Below are 22,333 nucleotides of genomic sequence, written 5' to 3'. Positions count from 1 at the left end.
ATCAGAAATTAGCCTCATTCCTAACGAAGGGCTTATGCCTGAAATATTGATTCCCCTGCTCCTTGGACGCTGCCTTACCTGCTGTGCTTTGCCATTACCACACTCTCAACCCATGTAGCTACTGCAGTTTTTGACTTCTGCAAACCACTCCATTTTTGTATTTGACAATGAATAGAAATACAATTAAAATCAAACTGCCTCATTTGGTCTGGAGTACCAATAAGTATAAACAATTATATTTAACTGTATAAATTAACTTTCACCACATATTGTTTTCCCAGCTCACTGTAGTATGAACATTCTTCCTATTACCAATTAATAACCTCAGCCAAAAAAGCTAGGCTCAATTGATATCAGTGGCATGTCACATGAGGAAGTCAGAAGGGAAAAAAAAAGCATTTCCAATTGTTGCTATTTTTACTTACTCCTGGCTGCTTCATCTTCTGTAGTGCATATTTCAGCAGATAAGACAACTGATCTATCGTAAGCATGGTCATAGCTTTACTCTGAGTCTCAATACATTCGGCGACTGTGATTTTCTGTGAAGCAAACAGATTTAAAATAATTTACAAAAAACAACCAAATCAGATTATATTGAATTTTTGGGGTACAAACTTCAAATTAGCTGCAGAGCCATCTCAGCAGGACAACACATCACACTGGTCAACTGCAGCTTTCTAGGGAGTACAATATGAATCTCCAAACAGACATTCTTTTTCTTCAGTAACTGCACACAGGTCTGAATGGCAAGAATACCAAACAATACCAAAGCCAGCAGGTTTAACACCAAGATATTGCATTAACCCTTTGAAAAACTTTGAATCATGTATTGTCCAGCTTCTAAAGCTGATTAGAAAAGTACAATTAGAGAATTAAAAAATTACAAAAGCCGCAGCTTTGGAAATGTCACTTCGAATACTTTGATTAGAAATTCCACCTTCATTGCTCAAAGGGTTAATGATACACATATATGTTCTGCCAAGGTTACAGAATGCTAATCATATTCTTAGCAACTCAGTTAGTTCCCTGTATCGATACCAGTTTGTGTTATTGATGAACCTTACCCCAGGAGTAGTGGCTACATGCGTCTTTTAACCAGATTTAAAACATATAATCAATATTAAAATATCCCACTTTCTTAAAAAATGAATTTGAACAAATTCATGCCCATTTCCCTCACCGTAGTTTTAACTATCTTTTACCATACCTCACATTCTGGACAGAACCAGTCCCCTTCCGGTTCAGCGTTCAGTTTTAAACACTTTGCATGGTAGACACGAGGACAGAGCTCGCAGCACAGAACCTGGCCCTCCCGGTGGCACACCCAGCAATAGAAGTCATTTCGACCATCCTGTGGTACAACATGAAGAAGGTCTTTGGTGAATGGCTGCTTCATAGAAGCAAAGGGACCACGTCTAAGTGTCAACTGAAATGGCAGGCAAGAGAAACAGGCTTGGTTTCAAAATGGGATGATCAGCAATTGTTAGGGTGCAAAAAAAATACCAGTTCTGTTAGGCTTCTCATCCCAACACCAGATGGTTAAGGATGCAACAGGATCAACAGTCTTTGTCACAGGGCTGCCAGAATAGTGCAGTATTCAGGAGATGATAAATTAGTGACAAGCTTTTTTTTTGAAAAAAAGAAGCAAGTCGCATAAAATTCAGGTAATTGTACTCTATACTTCCAAGACATGCACTTAATTTTCCAGACATTAGTCTTGCAAGATGAAAGATTACAAATAGAAAACGTAGTATAAGTTACTACAGATATTTGCACTACTGAGACAGAAAAAAAGCACAGAGGCAATGTCCAATTGTGTTTATTAATTTTAGTCGGAAAAAATTATACATTTTTTATGAAAATGTAACAGAAACCCTTCCATCTGAATAAGCAATTTGATACCTAACAAGTACCGGTATTCTAATTACACTACATCAAAGTTAAAACATCTCACATCTAATGCATTTAGCAATACTAAAAATATTTAAAATCAACTAGGATTTACTTAACAAGACTGTACCAATATTAGTAATCCATACTAACATGCATGCTCTGTGCAACACAACATTACATATGGTCTCTCATTGGCAAATCAGCCAAAGCCACTACCAGTTCTTTTAAGAAACAAGTTTTCTGGTGTTTATCTGGTGGCTTTCAATGAATTTTAACTGTGGGTACCCTTCCCATTTTTGTTCATCTGGCAACCAACTTTTACTATACATGCAGTACTATTAAAAGCATTCAATTTAGGTATGGCTCACTAAGCTGTCAGTCAAATTCTACAAGGCTCATAATTAAGGCATTTTAACAGCAGTGCTAAGTCAACATTCAACAGGTAAATATTTACACCAGAAAACCTAGCATCTAAGATGGACATTTGAAAAGCTTTGTTCAAAATTCAAGACAGTAGAAGAAATCAGTATATCCCAGAAGTCAGCTGAAGTGTAAAAGATGTTCCAACCTGCAGCTTGTCAGTGTCTTTGGTCTTTGCTACAAACCTTTTATCCTAGACTCCAACTCTACCCTCCCTCCTCCGGTCTTAAATTGAAGCACAATTTTGGCATTCTAGTTGATCCTCAGCTGAGCTTCCATTCTTTTATCATCTCAAATTAGCATAAACACCAAGTCCTACCCGTTACATTTTCACTCACTAAGTTAGTTCCTGGCCCAACCATGCTGCAAAATAACTTCTTTACTGCATGTTCAAAACCATCCACATTCTTTCTCCTCCCTCCCTGAAATTTGTGCTCTGCCAAATCTGGCCTATTAGGCATTGTTGATTTCTTAGGCACCACTGCTGAATTCTCTCCACCTCTCTTTCTTTATTACAACTTGCTGTTGAGCTCAAGGTTTTAGTCTCTTGGTCTAAATATCTCAAGCTGCTTGGCAAATGTTGTCTGATAATGCTCTTTTGAAGCCCCAGGCAATGTTTCACTAAACTAAAAAGGCACTGTATAAATGTAGGTCATCACTGCGGACATTAGAAGCCATTTATGCATCACAAGTTTGAAGTTGGCTTATTTGCCTTATTCAGCTGAGCAATCAAAAAAGATATTCCATTTCTGCATTGAAAGGACACGGTCACAGTGTCCGAAAATTTTTCTTCCTCAGGCATTTAATGAGATTGCAGGAATAAAGGAAACTGCACTATGGTGGTAAGGTCATTGGACCAGTCAATCCAGAGGCCCAGGTTGAAACCCCACTGTGACAAATGGTGGAATTTGAATTCAATCAATAAGATATGGAATTAAAAACTAGTCTCAGCAATGGTAGCCATGAAACCTTCATCAATTGTTGCAAAACTCATCTGATTGACAAACAGTCTTCTGGAAAGGAAATTTATTCTCTTCAATTGGATAAACCATATAGGTCAAACCTATCATCTATGAACTCAGTGTATTACATAGGGTTTTTAAAGTCTAGAAAATCAGCAGTAAGCGGTTATCTAACTTGACAATTTCAGTGGTCCCCAGACTGGAGTGGAGTGAAGATGAGAATATTCATGTTTAATTCAAGGCAAAATTTTCATAAATCAAAATGAAGTTCTACTGCGTTTGATTATTTAATTTTCTTTCCATAAGTTACAAATCATTCCAACAAATTCTCCTCTGGTGGAGGCAGACTCAAAAATAAGATGATTTTTATCTCCCAGATACAACTGAAGTTATGGGTTGGGATGCAGGGCATGTTGTTCTTTTACAGGTTTTGAATTTTACTGCACTCAATAGTAGTGCTAAAGTACAGGAAGACAACATTGATTGCAAACTCAAAAAAAAAAATCACTGAAGTATGAAGAAAAGTAACTAAACATTTAAGAATAATATCCAGAAATCCTATTCAAGGATGGAAAAATTGAAGTGTTTTAAAATATAAACAAATTTATTTTACCAATTATGTACTTTCACACCAGCAGTGTTAAAATAATTGGAAAACAGAAGTTTAACTTGCTTTGAAGGAGCAGGGAAGAGTTAAGAGATGAGGAAAGGATAAAAGAATCAACAGTAACTTTATTTTAATGTTACGTGTTCTATATTCTGGTTCAGTTAAGAAAGCAACAGGGAAAAAAAATTACCCCCATTTAAGGTTTAACAATTTGAAGATTTAGTTTGATTTTGAGTGTAGTTATCAGAATTGTTGGCCTTATATCAGCAGCAGTAAACCATATTTTTCCGCTATGCCCCAAACATTCACTCTTCCTTTTTGTTTGTGTCCCACGCTGGCCTTATTAAGGACGTGCAAGTATTTCACATTTCACCTTTTTATATTTAAAGAAAGAAAATGTCAATGTAGTAATGGTGATCAAAAGGAAGATAACATGATCTGGGTAAAGAAACAAACTTTCCCAGCACATAAAGTGGAGCTTACAGTGGACATCTGAAGATTACAATTTCAATAGAAAGCTTAGAGAAGGAAAACACAAAAGTACAAATGCTTAGGAAGCATTTTGGAAGTGTGAAAAGCAAAAATAAAAGCACTTAGCATTTACTGCAGACTGGTGATCTATAGCCATGGGAGACAGTTTTTTTTAAAGCACATACATCACAAGTATTCATGTCCAAAGCAAGTTTGGAAAGAGTAGATGGGAGGCAAAATACATTAAGTGGCTAGGTTGAGTACAGTCATTATGCAGAATTGCTGTTGATTTTTTTTTCCCTTCTAAAATTATTGACTCCAGGATGGCCTAACTTGACAAACTTGTTCCTGGAAGCAATTATTTAGGAAATTTCTGGCACAACTCTAGATTATCCAAGTCAGCACACAAAATTCACAATCCAAAATTCAAGCCCACTACAAAGACATCATGAAATCATGTAGAGACACTTCACCTGGGCTTTTTTACTTGCCCATTCCAACGGTTTTCCAACCAATAAAACAAATAGTAAATAAGTTAAAGGTAGGCTAGTGGAAAACCAGAAAACTTCAGAAATTAATACGGGAGACGTATGGAGTCTCTACTCAACATTATTGCTTGAAGGTTAAATAAATCTTGGAGTTTTAGGCAAGTGTACTATGCAATACCAGTGACTTGCTTGGGGTTTAAAAACTGTATTTTATGTAAATTTTACAACATCTTACAGAGCCAGAACATTCTGACCTTGTACTTTTTGCAAAGGTCAATTAAGCAACATAGCTATGCAGACTTGCCGCAAATACAGTTTTCTAATAAACTCTAGCCCCACTTGTGTTGGGGGGTTGGCGGGGGGGGGGGGGGGAAAAAGAGGTGAAAGACTTCTGAAGGTTGCACCCAGAGGGTGAATTTTGAAGACAGTTCTAGATTGTCAATGGCACCAGGTATCAGAGATTGTATGTATCGAGCCAAGATTCAGTCCAGAGATTGTATGTATCGAGCCAAGATTCAGTCCAATGCAGGGTGTTCAGTTCCAGCTCCCATTGTTACTGACTGCCAGAGATTTAATGTTGACACAGTAAGAAGAGTGATCACGCCCACAAATACTGATTGTTGCCCATTTTTTGCCAAATGACAGGGAGAAATGTTGCGAGACTCACCTTCTGTAACTCCAGGCTTTTGGTTTTGCAACATGGCTCAATCCACAAGCAAAACAGACACAAACCACAATATTCTAAGATTTCAGCATCTTTGATGAAATGAAAATATTCCATTCCTCTCTAGCTCAACAAATCCAATGCATCAGTTTCAACACTGCAGCCGAGACACAAAGAAAAAGCAACACACTCATCCCTGAAAATCTTTTGAACTTCTTCAAGAATTAGCTTTGTGAGCGACTCCCAATCAGAGTTTGACTCTACAAGCAAACTGGGAACAATCTGAAAAACCAATTCTACTGAAGGGAAAGTTTGGGTAGTACAAGGCAAGGGGAAAGATGTTAAACAAAGTAGTGTTTGGGTTGAAACTTTTTAAACAAATCATCACTCAGTGGCTCAGAGTCTGAAATACTCATGGAAGAAATTAAAATAATACAATCAGAAGTCTGGAAATATTTCAGTCCAGTTTAGAAAATAAACTGATCCTCTCATGACCTCTGGAAGCTGCTTGCATGCTATAACTTATTTCGCAAACTGTCTATCATGATCAATATATTGGTATGTTTGCTTGGATAACTTCTTTCAAGCTGATCCCTTGCTTCATTTCTGAGGGTGCTCAAGACTTTCATATTGGGTTCCTTTCCTCACATTCATCCTGGACATGGCTATTCCTGGTCACAACCCTTCAGACATCAAGATGACCTATAGGTGATTAATATTAAAGAGAGCTAAAGATGTAAAAAATCTAAGCGGAGGTCAGTCTTCCAGAAAACTTCCTTCCTATCTGCTCATGATGAACCTGTGTGGCTTCAAACAGCTTCCTCTCACTCAATTACTCGTTAGCATCAACTGTTGATCGCACAGAAGAAGTAGAGTGAGCATATTCCCTTCCCTGCAGGGCAAATAATTGCGCAAGTTGACTCTGAACAGAGACACACCCCCTTTATACCACCTCCAAATTCCAAGTAAACTCATCAGTAACCTTCTCAGCCACCACCACTTTTTTTTCATAATCATTCACTGGATTTGGTTGTCCCTGGCTAGGCCAGTATTTATTGCCCTTCCCAGAGGGCAGTTAAGAGGTAAACCACATTTCTGTGAATCTAGAGTCACATGTAAACCAAACCAGGTAGGAGTGCAGTTCCTTCCCTAAAAGGCATTCAGGAACCAGACGGGTCTCTGGATTAATAGTCCAGTGATAATACATTAGGCTATCACCTCCCCCTTCTTAGTTAAGGCTCTTCAGTGATTATTTAACAGCTATTTAAACAACCTTAAATTGCCTTTGGCCCCATTACTCGCCTTCCTGTCAGGTGAAATAAGTGGCTGCTTTCGCACCAGGGAAACCTGTCTTCAAGGTTGTTGAGACACCATGTGTCCCAATCAAGGGGAAATGGAGGTAAGAGTTGGAGCAGGGCGTTTGGCCTGCTTGTGCCTCTGACCACCCTGACCCACCTTCACACATCCCCATCCCCCCCCACCAAAAGAAAATAATCTAATCACCAGTGCAGCTCTTTATGGCTGCACAGCCTGGACCTCCAGCTACACTTTTCAGCTGCCAATTGGCTAGCAGCTTCAGCTGAGGTATCACGTTAGTGGCAAGGCTCCTGATTGGATGAGGATCATATGGGCTTGCATTCAAGTATCGAGTTGTCACTTGATCCAACACAAGTTCATATGCCGGTGTGGTTTAGAGTTCTTGTAATGCAGTGGTAATGTTCATATCTCTGGGCTAGGAGGTCTAGATTGAAGCTTCATCTGGTGATTCTCTCTGGAGGGCCATATAATGCAGAATGGAGACATTAAAACAGTAGGCACCAGTCAATTGGTACACAAACAGTGGAATTGCACCTTCAGAAGCCCAATGGTCCATTCAGTGGTCATCTGAGCCAGTGACATTGGTTGTATTGACTGCGTCTTTGGCGGAGGCTCTCATAGAAAAGTCACTGGCTATCTCTTCCCTTGTCTCCTCAGCCATTCGTGCATTTTGAGGATTGAGTGTGAAGACTAAGGCAATACATCAGTGAGGATGGAATCATTGCAGTAGCCAGTTAAGTCTTCCTGTTGTCATGGACCAGTTGTGCGGTCAGAGAGTGAAACCTTAAAACAAACGTGCTGTCCAGCTCCTGCAAAAACCTTCAACAGTGACAAGCAAACTACAAAGATGTGCAGCTGTTTGCAAGTTACCATAATGATCAGCATCGATGTTGGAAGGAGACAGAAATGAGGATGATGTTCATGGCACAGCGACTTTACAGGCCACTAGCTGGACACGACAACCAGTGTGTTTGGCAATGAGGACATGAGAGCTATCAGTGCTTGGAAAGTTGCAGTCTGCCATGGCACTGGATGAGTCATTGCCAGGTGATTTCCTGCAAGAGATTGCTGTGCTAATCAAGGTTCAAAATCGGACAGCCATTTCCCATTACTAGCTGGAGCATTCCTTCTGGTGTGGTACTGGAAAAACACAGCCAGTCAGGCAGCATCCAAGGAGTAGGAGATTCAATATTTTGAGCGTAACATGTCCTATCTTTGGCAGCCTGATCTTCTGTTTTTCTGCCCTGCGATGACAGGTGATTACAGATTCCATTCAGAGCTCAATTGCAAAAGTGTCCATTCCCCTTTACAGCTCTACGTTGCTCAGAACACTCCCTTACTCCGGAGTGCCCAGTCCCCCTTTTGTTCTGCAGATCCTCTTCCCAATGGATACTCTCCTGGCCTTCAGTCAACATTTCACTGTAAGAGTAATGTGCCTGACACTTTAAAAAAATTATAAGAACAAAATTAACTTTTAAATAGTTAATTGGCTTTAATTAGTGTGAACAGGATTTCCAGTCTGCCCTTCACTTCCAGGGTTAAAATCACCCCCACATGCATTATTGGAAGATCCCTGGAAATTCAGCCCATAGTCTGTCAGGACTTTTCAAAAGGTTAACTAAGTCTCTAATGATAACAAAAATATAAACTGTAAATTCATATTGCTTTATGTTAAAGGAAAAACTGCTGTATTTTTATTCTTGATTTGCCACACAGTGGGGATGGCATTACTATCCATGTATAATGAGATGAATTTTTAAATTGCCATGGGAACAACTGGTAGACTTGAACGTGTTGGAGTTGCTAGCAAATATTTATAAGCAGATCTTCATGGGTATGTGCAAGTGCATGACACAAATAACATCTTGCCCAGTCATTAAGCCAAACGTTTCTAATCTTTCAAGCATATTTCCAATGTGAGGCATGTTAGAAATCACTGAAGTGAGAAGCAGAGCTACAAACCAAATCAACCACAACTCCAGCTTTCCTCCCTATTTAAAAGGATGCAAAAGGAGTGTTGACAGAAGTTTACAAAGCCATGCCTCATTGTATTTATGGCATGATTCAAGTTGAGATCTTAAAGAAGTTATAGCATTTATTCAACAATTTTTAAAAATGTTGTGAAAAGCAAAGGCAAGGTGAAGAGACATGAAACTGAATTTTTAAAAAAGAACAGATATTTCTGCAGAATAGGTGTGCGGAGATTAAAGAATGAATCAAAATATCAGCCTTATTCATACACTAGTCATTTTAGTCTGTGAAGGGACTTGTTGTTAACTATTAAAAGATGAGGAGGCACCAATGAATCTTACAATGTTACATGCATCCTATTTTGGCTTAAACTTTCAGAAATATGAATATCCAATAGCTTGAAGCGTAATTACTAAAGTGTAAATTGATTTGTATGCAATCAGCAAGACTAACACAATCATATCTTGATATCAGGCAGTCTGCATCCAACAAGTTTAGGTTGTGGTTATTGTATTGAGCTCTGTATTTAGACTATATGCAGTATATGTAGAATTTGAAAGTAGTTCAAGACAACACAGATCATGGATCAATTCTATCACGACCTGATTCTCCATGTTGTGGGGCATCATACAAAGCACTTACCCTGAAGAATCTAGATCACATCATTTTTATTGAGGCACTCAAGTATGCCATCTCAGTTCCCAGTTGCTAATTACCTATTGGGAAATAGATTAAAAGACAGACTTATATCTGTTAGTGGAACACATGTCCAGAACCAGTTGTCCAGTTTAATGAGACTATCCTCACTTGGTTTCACTTTGATTTATGTGACTGCAGACAGAGCATGCACATAAATGGCTTTTCTTTCCATCCCCAGATATCTTGGACAGTCCCAATGATCTTTTCTGGCTCACTTCACTTCCAAAACCACATACTGCCCTTGGTGATCTGTGGAAAGCTTCAGCATGTATGCTGATGAGATTTCAGTCGTATCCCCATCAATCCTCTAGATCCAAACAATGCTTCAATGCTGTCAGACCACTTATCTAATATCCAGTCAGCTTGGTAACCACCACCTTAAATTCTGTATATCGAATCACCAACTCAGGCTGAACTAGACTGTTCATAATTCTGTTGTCCTACGTGATCTAAAGGGATGTCTACAATTGCATCTGGTCACCATCATAAAACCTAACAATTGGCGCCTCATTGCCCATTTCCTCCTCAATGCTTGTTTATCGGCTGCTCAATCTCTGGTCAAAGTGGCACAGTGGCTCAGTGGTTAGCACTGCTGCTTCACAGCGCCAGGGACCAGAATTCAATTCCCGCTTTGGGCGACTGTGCAAACTCGCACAGACATTCTCCTCATGTCTGCGTGGATTTCCTCCAGGTACTCCGGTTTCCTCCCACAGTCCAACGATGTGCAGGTTCGGTGGATTGGTCATGGTAAATCACCCATAGTGTCAGGTGAATTAATCAGAGGGAAATGGGTTTGGGTAGGATACTCTTTGGAGGGTCGGTGTAGACTTGGTGGGCTAAATGGCCGGTTTCCACACTGTGGGGAATCGTAAAAAGCCTTTGTCATTTCCAGACTCAGTCATTCCATAGCTCTAAAGGCCACAAAAGTTGCAATTAATTTTCCAACCACCGCAAATGTCAGCTAATCTCAAAATCCAAATTCCACCATTCTATTCTACACCAAAACTCAAAAAAATTGCAGACACTAGAAATCTAAAATAAAACAGAAATTACTGGAGAAACTTTGCAAGTCTGGCAGAAACTGTGGAGAGAAGGCAGAATTAACGTTTTGGGTCCAGTGAAGAAGAGTGGTCACTGGACCCGAAATGTTGTTAATTCTGCTTTCTCTCCACAGTTGCTGCTGGACCTACTGAGTTTCTTCATCATTTCGGTTTTGTTCCATACCGAACTCCACTCACTTAATATCATTCTCTCATCACTACATTAAATTCCACTGCTCCAATGCTTCAAGTGAAGAATTCAGTCCCATTCTAATCTTCTCAGATACTGAAACAGTCAGTCAGTGGCCATGTGCAATAAAATATGGACAACATTCAGATTTGGGTGTTTAAGTGGCAAATACCATTGCTGCCAGCAAGTACTAACCAATAACAATCTGCAGTTCAAGAATCTAACAATCTCCCTTTGACATACAATGGCATTACCACCTCCGATTCCCCCACCAACATTCTGGAGATTACCACTGACCAGAAACCTAACTGGATTAGCTATGTAAATACTATACTACAAGAGCTGATCTGTTTGTGCTTTGAATTCCACATTCCCAGCTACTCCTGATAACCTTGGATTCCCTCACCTAACAAAAATCTACCTCCACCTTAAAAATTATTCAATCACCACTGGGAGAATATCCCAAAGTCACACAACCAATTGACAGTAAAACGTTCTCCTTGCCTGTCTCCAGGTGACCCTAGATTCCTGTTTTCTAACTGTCTCCTTTCTTGAATAGAGGGTTTATATTTGCCACTTTCCATTCTGGTGGAACCTTTCCAGAATCTAGTGAATTTAAAAAAAAATTATCAATGCATCTTCTATCTCTTTTAAGGTGCAAGGATGTCCATTTCAACCTGAGGACTTCTCAGCTCACAGCTCCATCAGTTTGCTCATTACCACTTCCCTGGTGATGGTAGTTTCACAAAAGTTCCTCTACCCATTTCACCTCCTGATTTATAAATATTAGTGGGAAACCTTTTATATCCCCAATCGTGAAAACAGAAGAAAAATATTTGTTCATTTCATTCACTATTTCCTTATCTAATATTAACTCCTTATTCGCTGTCTTTAGAGGACCACTCACTGTAGTTTCTTTTTCTTTAACCTGGAGCAACGTTTCCTGTCCATTTTACATTTCTAGCTCGCTTCCTGCCAGGCTAAATTTTGCTCTTCTGGTTAACCTTTTAGTTGTTCTCTGCTGTTATTTATATTCTAACCAATCATCCAACCTGCCAATCCTCAAGATTGATGCTTTCCTTTGCTTTGTTAACTAAGCACGGACAGGGAGTCCTCCCCTTTGAATTTTTCCTTATGGTAAGAATACACTTACTCCGAAGTATCCCATGAAATGTCTGCCACTGTTTCTCTATTGATCTATCTCATAAGCAGTATCCAGTTCATTTCAACTAGCTCAGCTTTCAGATCCATGTGGCTGCTATCATTCAAGTGCAAATACTTGAATGAGACAAACTCTTCTCAATTCAAACAAACTAAAACAATACATATCTTCATGATTTCGTATTTCAATAACCTTTCAGCTCTAACTACCCTTAAAACTGTTGCAGAACTCTTGCCACTTGTATCTCCCCTCTCCGCTCTCATGTCTTCTCTTGATCTTCAGCTGCTGTGTCTTCTTTGACAAAGACAGCAAGCATTGGAATTTCTGAACCATAGATTAAAATCCCAATTTATGCTGATAACTAAAGAAAGAAAGCTGCCTCAATACTTTACTTAAGGTTGGGATATTAAAGAAGTCTTTTCTACCCTCTCAGATGCATATAAAGTATGCAGCATGTCCATTTGAAGACTTCCAGTTCCTCTAACAATACAAATCAATGTGATAGTTTCATTTTAAAACTGTTTGAGGGGACACACTATTTACAAATTGGCCTATGCATTTATACAACAGATGCATTGCATTTGGAAAGTCCAATATCCTGAAAAGCACTGTACAAGTTCAAGTTATTTCTGTCTTTCAGCGATGTGCTATAAAATATCTTAGATATCACAGACATTAAAAACTCAATATTTATTACTGGAACAAGTGCAATTTTAGTTATTTGATCACTATATATTATTAATCTGTGTGAGTTAGATTTTTTGGTATTTTATGTAGTTTTGCCAAACACAGGATTTGTTTCTCTCCCACCCACCCACCCCTAATGTCTTTATTCAGTTTCATTATAACTCAATTCAGTTACAAAAATGTCGCAGGCACACAAATTAGAATAAACTGGAATGGAAAAAAAAAACATCTATTTGCAGAAAAAGCAGTTTCCTAGATTGTTTTTCAGATGACCACTTTTAATCATACCCTGCACCATTTTTTTCTCATTGCAATATACTCAAAGTTGAGCAATTAAACAGCAGTAAAAAAAATGCTAACATGTTACAGTTCTTGGAATTTACTTTGGAAAATGCAGCATTCACAGTAGCACTGGAGATGACAAATAACCTAGCAAACAATGGTAAAAGCTTTTGTAGTTAAACTGTTCTGATCGGGCAGGGAGTGCAGAGTCATAGAAATGTACAGCATGGAAACAGACCCTTCCGTCCAACTCGTCCACGCCAACCAGATATCCCTACACAATCTCGTCCCACCTGCCAGCACCCGGCCCACATCCCTCCAAAGCCTTCCTATTCATATACCCATCCAAATGCCTCTTAATTGTTGCAATTGTACCTGCCTCCACCACTTCCTCTGGCAGCTCATTCCATACACGTACCACCCTCTGCGTGAAAAGGTTGCCCCTTAGGTCTCTTTTATATCTTTCCCCTCTCACCCTAAACCTATGCCCTCTAGATCTGGACTCCCTGACCCCAGGGAAAAGACTTTGTCTATTTATCCTTTCCATGCCCCTCATAATTTTGTAAACCTCGACAAGGTCACCCCTCAGCCTCCGACGCTCCAGGGAAAACAGACCCAGCCTGTTCAGCCTCTCCTTGTAGCTCAAATCCTCCAACCCTGGCAACATCCTTGTAAATCTTTTCTGAACCCTTTCAAGTTTCACATCTTTCTGATAGGAAGGAGACCAGAATTGCACGCAATATTCCAACAGTGGCCGAACCAATGTCTTGTACAGCCGCAACATGACCTCCCAACTCCTGTACTCAATACTCTGACCAATAAAGGAAAGCATACCAAACGCCTTCTTCACTATCCTATCTACCTGCAACTCCACTTTCAAGGAGCTATGAACCTGCACTCCAAGGTCTCTTTGTTCAGCAACACTCCCTAGGACCTTACCATTAAGTGTATAAGTCCTGCTAAGATTTGCTTTCCCAAAGTGCAGCACCTCGCATTTATCTGAATTAAACTCCATCCACCACTTCTCAGCCCATTGGCCAATCTGGTCCAGATCCTGTTGTAATCTGAGGTAACGCTCTTCGTTGTCCACTACACCTCCAATTCTGGTGTCATCTGCAAACTTACTAAATGTACCTCTTATGCTCGCATCCAAATCATTTATATAAACGACAAAAAGTAGAGGACCCAGCATCGATCCTTGTGGCACTCCACTGGTCACAGGCCTCCAGTCTGAAAAACAACCCTCCACCACCACCCTCTGTCTTTTACCTTGGAGCCAGTTCTGTATCCACATGGCTAGTTCTCCCTGTATTCCATGAGATCTAACCTTGCTAATCAGTCTCCCATGGGGAACCTTGTCGAACACCTTACTGAAGTCCATATAGATCACATCCACTGCTCTGCCCTCAATCTTCTTTGTTACTTCTTCAAAATACTCAATCAAGTTTGGGAGACATGACTTCCCACGCACAAAGCCATGTTGACTATCCCTAATCAGTCCTTGCCTTTCCAAAGAGATGTATATCCTGTCCCTCAGGATTCCCTCCAACAACTTGCCCACCACTGAGGTCAGGCTCACTGGTCTATAGTTCCCTGGCTTGTCATTACCGCCCAAGACCATTAACCGGCCTAATTATATCAAGATTACAACAGAATTGGCAATGAGGCTTGTACAATATTTGGGTCTTCAGTATGAACTATAAAGATAAGACTGACCTATTATTCCCCAGAGCAAATCTGAACAAAATTGTGACAGATAAAACCTATAAATGCTTGTGTTCTCAGGATCATGGTACTAATGAAGCCATAGCTATAAACATTGTGAGTCTCTATACCTTATCGAAAAACACAACATGTCCTGAAGAAAACTAATCACAGCCAAATCACTGAATATACGAAAAGATAGTAGGAAGGGACTTAACAAAATAAAAATGCAAGTGTAAAAAGCAAAGCAGCTAACTTAAGGGTAATATATACAGAGAAAAGAAAGAAAATGATGCAGATATGAAGCCAATGGCATCTGAAATAGACTATGAATGATTTGGTCACATCATCTGTCCTACACAGAGCTGAACTGAGCTATTCCTCAGTCAAATTGAAGTTCAGAAGTTGACCAAATGCTACAGATACGTACTACAGATGAAGCTACAGTATTTGCAACCCACATGAAGACATCTTTCTATCTAATGTTATTGGATCTGTGAAAGATCAAGTTAGATTTCAGCTCGGCTGCATTTTAAAAAATTTATTCATTCTTAGGATGCGGGCATCACTAACTGGGCTGCATTTATTGCTCATCCTGTGCTGTCGTTGAGAAGGTGGTGGTGGTGAACTGAGAATATTGTAAATGACAAAAAAATTGTTCAGGAATTGAAGATCAAAGATTATTCAAGGCTTGAACATTCCACTGCACATGCTCAAAATTAATTGGCAAAGAACTCAGTGTTATCAACACACATTCTCTCGTGTTACGATAGTTCTAATTCATTTACAAGAGAAAAGACTAATGTAGGCATCAAAATAGTGCCCAGAGCATCTTAGACCTGTCCTGGGATCTCCAATCATCCAACATATCAAAGGTTAACTGCGATACAAAAGTCCTATGCAAATAGGTGGTTCAAAAGGTAAGATACACTAGCAAAGTTAAAAGGAATCTCACAGCTTCATATCCCACACTATTTTCAGCCAGGAAGTTACTTCTAGCTGTAAAAGACCTGGTCATATAAACTTAGCAATTAGGTTTTAAGTTAGAAAAGCTAGTGTTTCAACTGAGTGAGTTTCTTCAAATCTACATGGCAAGAGTCTCAAGTATGATGAAATATTCTACTTGCCTGGACAATTGTCCTCCAATACTGAAGCAGCTCAACTCCATCTAGGGCAAAGCAACCCCCTTGATTAACACCCCACCTACAACTTGAAGCATTCATTCACTCCACCAAAAGAGTGGCAGAAATACAAGGTGTACTGCAGCAACTCACTGAGGCTCCTTCGACAACAACTTAGATTAGATTAGATTACTTACAGTGTGGGAACAGGCCTTTCGGCCCAGCAAGTCCACACCGACCCGTCAAAGCATAACCCACCTAGACCTATTCCCCTACATTTACCCCTACCCCAAACACCATGGGCAATTAACATGGCCAATTCACCTGACCTGCATATTTTTGGATTGTGGGAGGAAACCGGAGCACCTGGAGGAAACCCACGCAGACACTGGGAGAATGTGCAAACTCCACACAGGCAGTTGCCTGAGGCGGGAATTGAACCCAGGTCTCTGGTGCTGTGAGGCAGTGGTGCTAACCACTGTGCCACCGTGCCGCCCCATACCAAAAACCTCTACCACCTGGAGGGACAAAGGAAGATGATGCAGGGGAACACTACCAACAATCTCCCTGCAAAGCCACAATCCTGATCTGGAGACTGTTCCTGCATCAAATTGCTGGAACGTCCTCTCTAACAAAACTGGACGTATGTACACCATGTACACACCAGTGGTTCATGAAATCAGCTCAACACCACTTTCTCAAGGGTAGTTAGAGTTAGAAATAAATGACAGTCTAGCCAGTATTCTTCACAAGATGTGAAGGTCAAAAAATTTTGAAGCCCTTGAACATCAATGTTGTTTACACTAGACCACTAATGATGTGCCACCTGAACGAGCCATAGCTTAAATGATTATTGACTGGCAAAAAAAAAGGTAGGCTCTAAAATGACCATTTCTACTTTGAGAAACACATGAGCCCATGTAACTTCTATCCCCTGGAAAATTTCAAAGATAAATTTTATGAAACACTTGAGCATAAAAGAAATTGACAAAATTGTCAAGGAGATGAAGTCTACAATACAGACACATAGGGCAATGTCTAGAATATAATCCCAATAAAAATAGCACCAAAAAGCTAACAATTAGTATGGAAACAATGAGGGGATATATTCAAGACACAATGGTCTGAAAGAGGACAAAACAAAATCCTCTAAAATGCAAGTGCAACCCAAGGTAGCCTCTCTAAACAATAAGCAAGCTCAAGGTTCAAGCAAATCAACTTCCCATCTCAGCAAACACACCCACAACAACAATAAGCAAGTTACAGTTGAAGAAGGCCACAGACTGAAAACTGTGAAATGATTTTCTGTCTGTCTGTTTGTGTTGCATCCCTATTTGAAAGGGGGGCCCTGGAACCTGAGAAGAGTTCCTAGGGGGGCAGTGGCCAAATGACAGTTGAGAATTGCTGAAATGACTATTCATTAGTTATCAAAGCAACTTTACCTCTTCAAACCAAGCAAAGAAAGTCACAAGAAGTGATTAGAGGAGATGAACACCACATCAACAACGAGGTTATGCTGCAACAACTCTAAACAGATAGGAATAAATATTCAACTGAAGACCATGTCTTTTTTTTTAATTTTTGCATCTTTGTGGATTGAAATGAGAAAGAGTTGCTTTAAAAAAAAAGCAAATATTTGAAAGCGTGGGTGCAGTTTTGAAAGCAAGTATTTTGACATCGATGTCAGATATCGTGTGAATAATTGTTTGAACCAGCAGTAACTGAATGTGAGTTGCAGACAATTTGTAACCAAGGAAGCGTACAGATGCAGCTTTTGTTAGCAACAAGTAGATTGGTCTATAGACTAGTGACCAGCCATCAGTGTCAGAGACCTTTTTGTCTGCCAACAATTGTGAGATTGGTGCTCTGGTAACTGAATAGCTTAGAACTGGAAACAAATTATAGGAGAGACAAGTAGTCAGTTCTTCCCTAGCTCAGGAGCAGTCTCTCTATTATCTGCAGCCAAAATTCACTGTAATCCTGAAGAAAACCAGTTTGTCTTGCATGCAACAATGGTCATAAGCTAGTAACTTTTAACTGATAAGTCAGAGACATTTTACGAGTGAGCCGACTACCTTGTATCTCTTACTAACCAATGGAAACACCCAGAGAAAGATGACCAAAGCAAAGCAATGTGCTAGCCAGCGGAAGAATCAAAGATTATCTCAACAACTGTACCAAGGAACAAAGAGCAAAGAAGTGCATTTCCAGGCATTCCCCTCTGTTCAGTATTTAACCTGTTTGTGTGTAAAGGGGACGTTTATAAAGGAAATTAAAGTTTTGGTTAGTAGCTTTATCGCCAATAATTTCTAACTTTTTACCTGTACTAAATTTACTTACTTGTAATAAACAGTGATGCTCACCCACTGAAACTTCAATCACTTGACTGTTTTCACCCCCTCGGATAAGCTCTAGTACTGCCCATCCCCAGAAAGATTATTCACATACTGGAACAAAAAGCTCTCCTGGATGCACTTGTAAAATTTCAACCTGTCTTAATCCTTTCATACTAAAATAATCCTAGTTAATTTTAGCTAGGTTGTAGTCCCCTACATCTCTCATCCTGTTTCTCTCACACCATTCTGTGAGTTGCCTACATATCTGCTCCTCAATCTCCTTCTGACTGCTTGGAGGCCTGTAGGATAATCCCAGTAAGGTAATCACCTCATTTTGTTTTATTTCTGAGCTCTACGCAGATGGCCTTATTTGAAAACCCTAAGTTATTTTCCCACAACATTGCTGTGATGGTTTCCTTCGTCAATACTGCAATGCCTTCAACTACACCTCTCCCCCACCCCCAGCCCGCCCAACCACCACACCTGAAAAACTTCTGTATCCTGGAATACTGAGATGCTGAGTCCTGTCCTTCCTTCAACCATGTCTCAGCAATTGCAACAATATCATATTCCCAAGTTCTGACCATCGGTCTGAATTCATTTGCCTTATTCGGTAAACTTTTTGCATTAAAATAGATACAATTCAGTCTTCTAGATCTTCCATGTGCTTTATCCTGCTCATGTCTTCTCCAAGTGAATTGTCCTAGCAATCCTTCTATAGCTAATGAGATTTTGGTCCCAACTTTACATCTGCTCTGTACACCCCAACCCCTGCCCATTCAATTTGACTGACCTAACAGCACAATTAAACCTTCCGGCAAGAATACTGGACCCATTCTGGTTCAGTTGCAACTTGTACAGGTCTCACCTATCCTAGAAGCTGTCCCAATCATCCCAAAATCTGAAGCCCTCCTTCCTACATCATCTATTTAGCCATGCATTCATAGAATCCCCACAGTGTGGGGACAGGTGATTCAGCCAATAGGTCCACACCAACCCTCCCAAGTGCATCCCATTCCCCCTAACCTATCCCTATAAACTTGCATTTCCTATGCTTAATGCACATAACCTACACATCCCTGAAACACTTTGGGTAATTTAGCATGGCCAATCCACTGCACCCGCACATCTTTGTACTGTGGGAAGAAACCAGAGCACCCAGTGGAAACCCACGCTGACACGGGGAGAATGTGCAAACTCCATACAGGCAGTCATCAGAGGCAGAAAGCAAACCTGGGTCCCTGGCACTGTGAGGCTACAGTGCTAACCAATGAACCATGGAGTCTCAATGCTAATTATGGTGCTTTAACCTCCCCCCCACCCTTCCCTGAACCAGTCAGGCTGAAGCAGACTCCAGGAGCAGGTTCTGTCCCTCGTGGCAGAGGGAGTGTGAGAGAAACCATCCAGGGAGCTGGGACACACAAGAATGGAGAGTATCCCCTCCACAGTTTCTCCAGGTCTTTCCGGAACTTCTATCTCTACTTTTTTTTCCCCCAATCTTTCTCATGCGTTCTCTCCCTTTACTTCTCTCTCTACCTCTTATTCCCTCTCACTTTCATTGTCTCTCTCATTTTCTTTTGTATTTCTGACTTTTACCTCCTCTTTTGCCTTTGTCTCGATTCTCTCCCACTTTAGTTATTTCCCCATGTCTTTGTTTCTCTCTTTTTATTCTCTCTTTCCCGGTCTCCTTTTTCTACCCCTCCACCCTGGTCTCTCTGCATACACCCCTGTTTCTCTGAATCTCCCCCCCCCACCAGGTTTTGTGACAAATTATTAATCTCCAAGATTATTTAGTCCTCCTCAAAAGTTATGCCCCACCAAATTTTGAAGCCAATATTGCACCATCTCAAATTCTGTACCTCAGAATTTTGCAAACCTCCAACATTGGTGTTCCCCCTCTCCTTGTGACCCCCTCCAATTTTCCAATCCCCCAAATCTCGCTGTGTTCCCAAATTATTCCCCCTCAATATTGTGTCCCCTCCCAAATATTATGTCCTGCCTCAAATTTGTACCCTCCCAAAAACGGACATCCCATTATGTGCACCCCTCACTCCCAAAACCCCAATGTACTCCCCATACATTTAAACCCTCCCCAAGTATTGTGACCCCTGAACTTGGTGCAACCACTCCCTGATTTTTCACACCACGAGGTGTGTACCCACCTCCCAGTTTTGCAACCCCAATCTGGTGTCTACCCCTCCAGTTTGACAGCCCCATGATTTGTTTCCACCTGCAACTCTGACAATTTTGCAGCCCACCAAATTATGTACAGACTAATTTTGCACCCTACCATGTCTTCACATGTCCAAGTATACAACACCCACAATTTAAGTAAACCCCACAAAAACTATGCACTCTCCCCTAATTTTGCACACTAAGTTTTGTGCCCCTGCCAAATTTTTTACCCCAATTATTGACCCCAACAACATTGCACTTTACCATTTGCAGCCTGCCCAGCATGTTATCCAGGCCTCCCTAACCCCACCCCTTTAATGTACCCCTCAGGTTTTGCAAGCCTACCCAAATTATGCACCTTCTCCAAAATGTTTCTACTGCCCAAATTATGCAGCTGCCCCAATTTTGTGGCCCCCATAATTTACAGCCCCCAAATAATTTGCAACCCTCACAATCCCACTTATCATGCCCCAAACTTTTGCACCCACCCCCCCAGATCTCTCTCTCACCACCCCCTTCCAAATGTTTTGAACTCGCCCACACATTGTCCCTGCCCCATATCTGGGCCTGTTCCAATTTACACACACCCCACATTTTGTGTCGTCCCTTCCTCCATTGCAGACCCTCCATTTTTGCCCCCTTCCAACTATATCCCCCAAATTTTATGCCTCTCGAGTTTGCCCCCAATTTTTAAACCAACCTGAACCCTTCTGTTGGATTTAGTCTCTAAAGCACTTCAATGTATCTGTTATTCTACATTAAAAACCACCCAGAATCCCTCAATTAGATTCCAATCTGTAACTCACCCCCATGTATTAGTCAGTCATTCTACATTTTAAAAAATCCCAAATCTCTATATAAAAATTGTCCCAAATTGATTAGATTATAGTCTGTAACTCATTCATGTAATTCTGTCAGTAATTCATTATATAAACCTCGAACATCTCAATTAGATTCCAATCTGTAACTCAGTTCCATGTATGTTATTAAAAGTATAAGCCATCCCGAGCCCTCTAAGTTTCCAATCTGTATTTAACTCCCATGTACCATCCTGAACCCCTCAATTAAATTCCAATTTGCATCTCACTCCTGGATATCTGTTATTCCGTATGAAAACCATCCTGAAACACAATTTAGATTCCAGTGTTTAACTCACTCCTGTCTATTTCATATTCCATGTACAAACCATTCCTGATCCTCTCCGATTCCAGTTTCCAACTCATTCTGATGTATCTGTTATTCTATTTAAAAGCCACCCCGAACCCCTCGATTAGACTCTAGTCTGTAACTCACTCTTGGATCTGTTATTTTGCATATAATTCCAAACCATTTGAATATATTCCAATCTGTAACACTCTCCTTGATACCAATTAATCTGTTTAGAAATTACTCCAAATCCCTTGATTAGATTTCAGACTGTAACTCACTCTCCAGTACGTGTGATGCCCTATGTAAAACCTCTGATCCGCTCTATTCCAGTTTGTAACTCCTTCCCTGTTTTAATATGCTAGGTGTAAACTTGGAGACCAATGAGATTTCCAGTCTCCAACTCAGTAAAAAACTAAATGGTTAAAACTGGGAACAGGAAAAGAGAAAACTGCAGTTTAATTTCTGCTATATTCGGGTTTTCTAAATAAGTTAGTTTTATGAAGTGCAGTGGTTTAATGAGGCAGCTCACTATCACCTTCACACAGACTAATAGGAATGGGGGATAAATACTGGCCTGGCCAGTGATGCTCTCATCCCATGAGCAAATGAAAAACAAACAATCCCTTTGCCTTCCTCATCACTTACTGCCCCTGCAGACTAACACAATGTGATTCACATCCCAGGACACCCAGATCCCTTTGTATCTCAGATTCCTGCAACATCTCCCCATTTAAATTAAAGGCTCTTTATTGAATCCTACTGACAAATAATCACACTCTCCACTTCATTCTGCATCAGACAATAATTTTACCCACTCACTGACCATCACTCAATTTGAATACCTCTTACATAGTTTTAAAAGGTAAATCATGAAGACTATCTTCAGGAAAAAAAAGTGCTTTTTAAAAATTGAAAACCAAGTTGGACTGATGCCTGGTAAAAGTTTAAATGTCCTTCTGTCACTCTCTGTCCCTTGGTCAGCGTTTCTGTTTCTC

At 40.3% G+C, this 22,333-nt stretch overlaps 1 protein-coding gene across 13 annotated transcripts in view; it reads right to left on the bottom strand.

Moving 5' to 3' along the window:
• zmynd8 (zinc finger, MYND-type containing 8) overlaps positions 1-22,333 on the bottom strand; it is a 161,471-nt gene that overhangs the window by 46,073 nt on the left and 93,065 nt on the right. For 9 of the 13 annotated variants that reach the window (XM_072556359.1, XM_072556366.1, XM_072556362.1 and 6 more), the window contains exons 4-5: positions 1,208-1,426; positions 426-539 (exon numbers count right to left, since the gene is read on the bottom strand). In XM_072556359.1, coding sequence (XP_072412460.1) covers positions 426-539; positions 1,208-1,426 — 333 coding nt within the window. The remainder of the gene's footprint in view (positions 1-425; positions 540-1,207; positions 1,427-22,333) is intronic. The other 4 variants (XM_072556360.1, XM_072556365.1, XM_072556361.1 and 1 more) reach the window with 2 other exon arrangements.

This window comes from Chiloscyllium punctatum, chromosome 37 (genome assembly GCF_047496795.1).
Source record: "Chiloscyllium punctatum isolate Juve2018m chromosome 37, sChiPun1.3, whole genome shotgun sequence".
NCBI classification, from domain to species: Eukaryota; Metazoa; Chordata; class Chondrichthyes; order Orectolobiformes; family Hemiscylliidae; genus Chiloscyllium; species Chiloscyllium punctatum.
The sequence above is the reverse complement of the archived record's forward strand: the minus strand, read 5'-3'. Positions and strand labels throughout refer to the sequence as shown.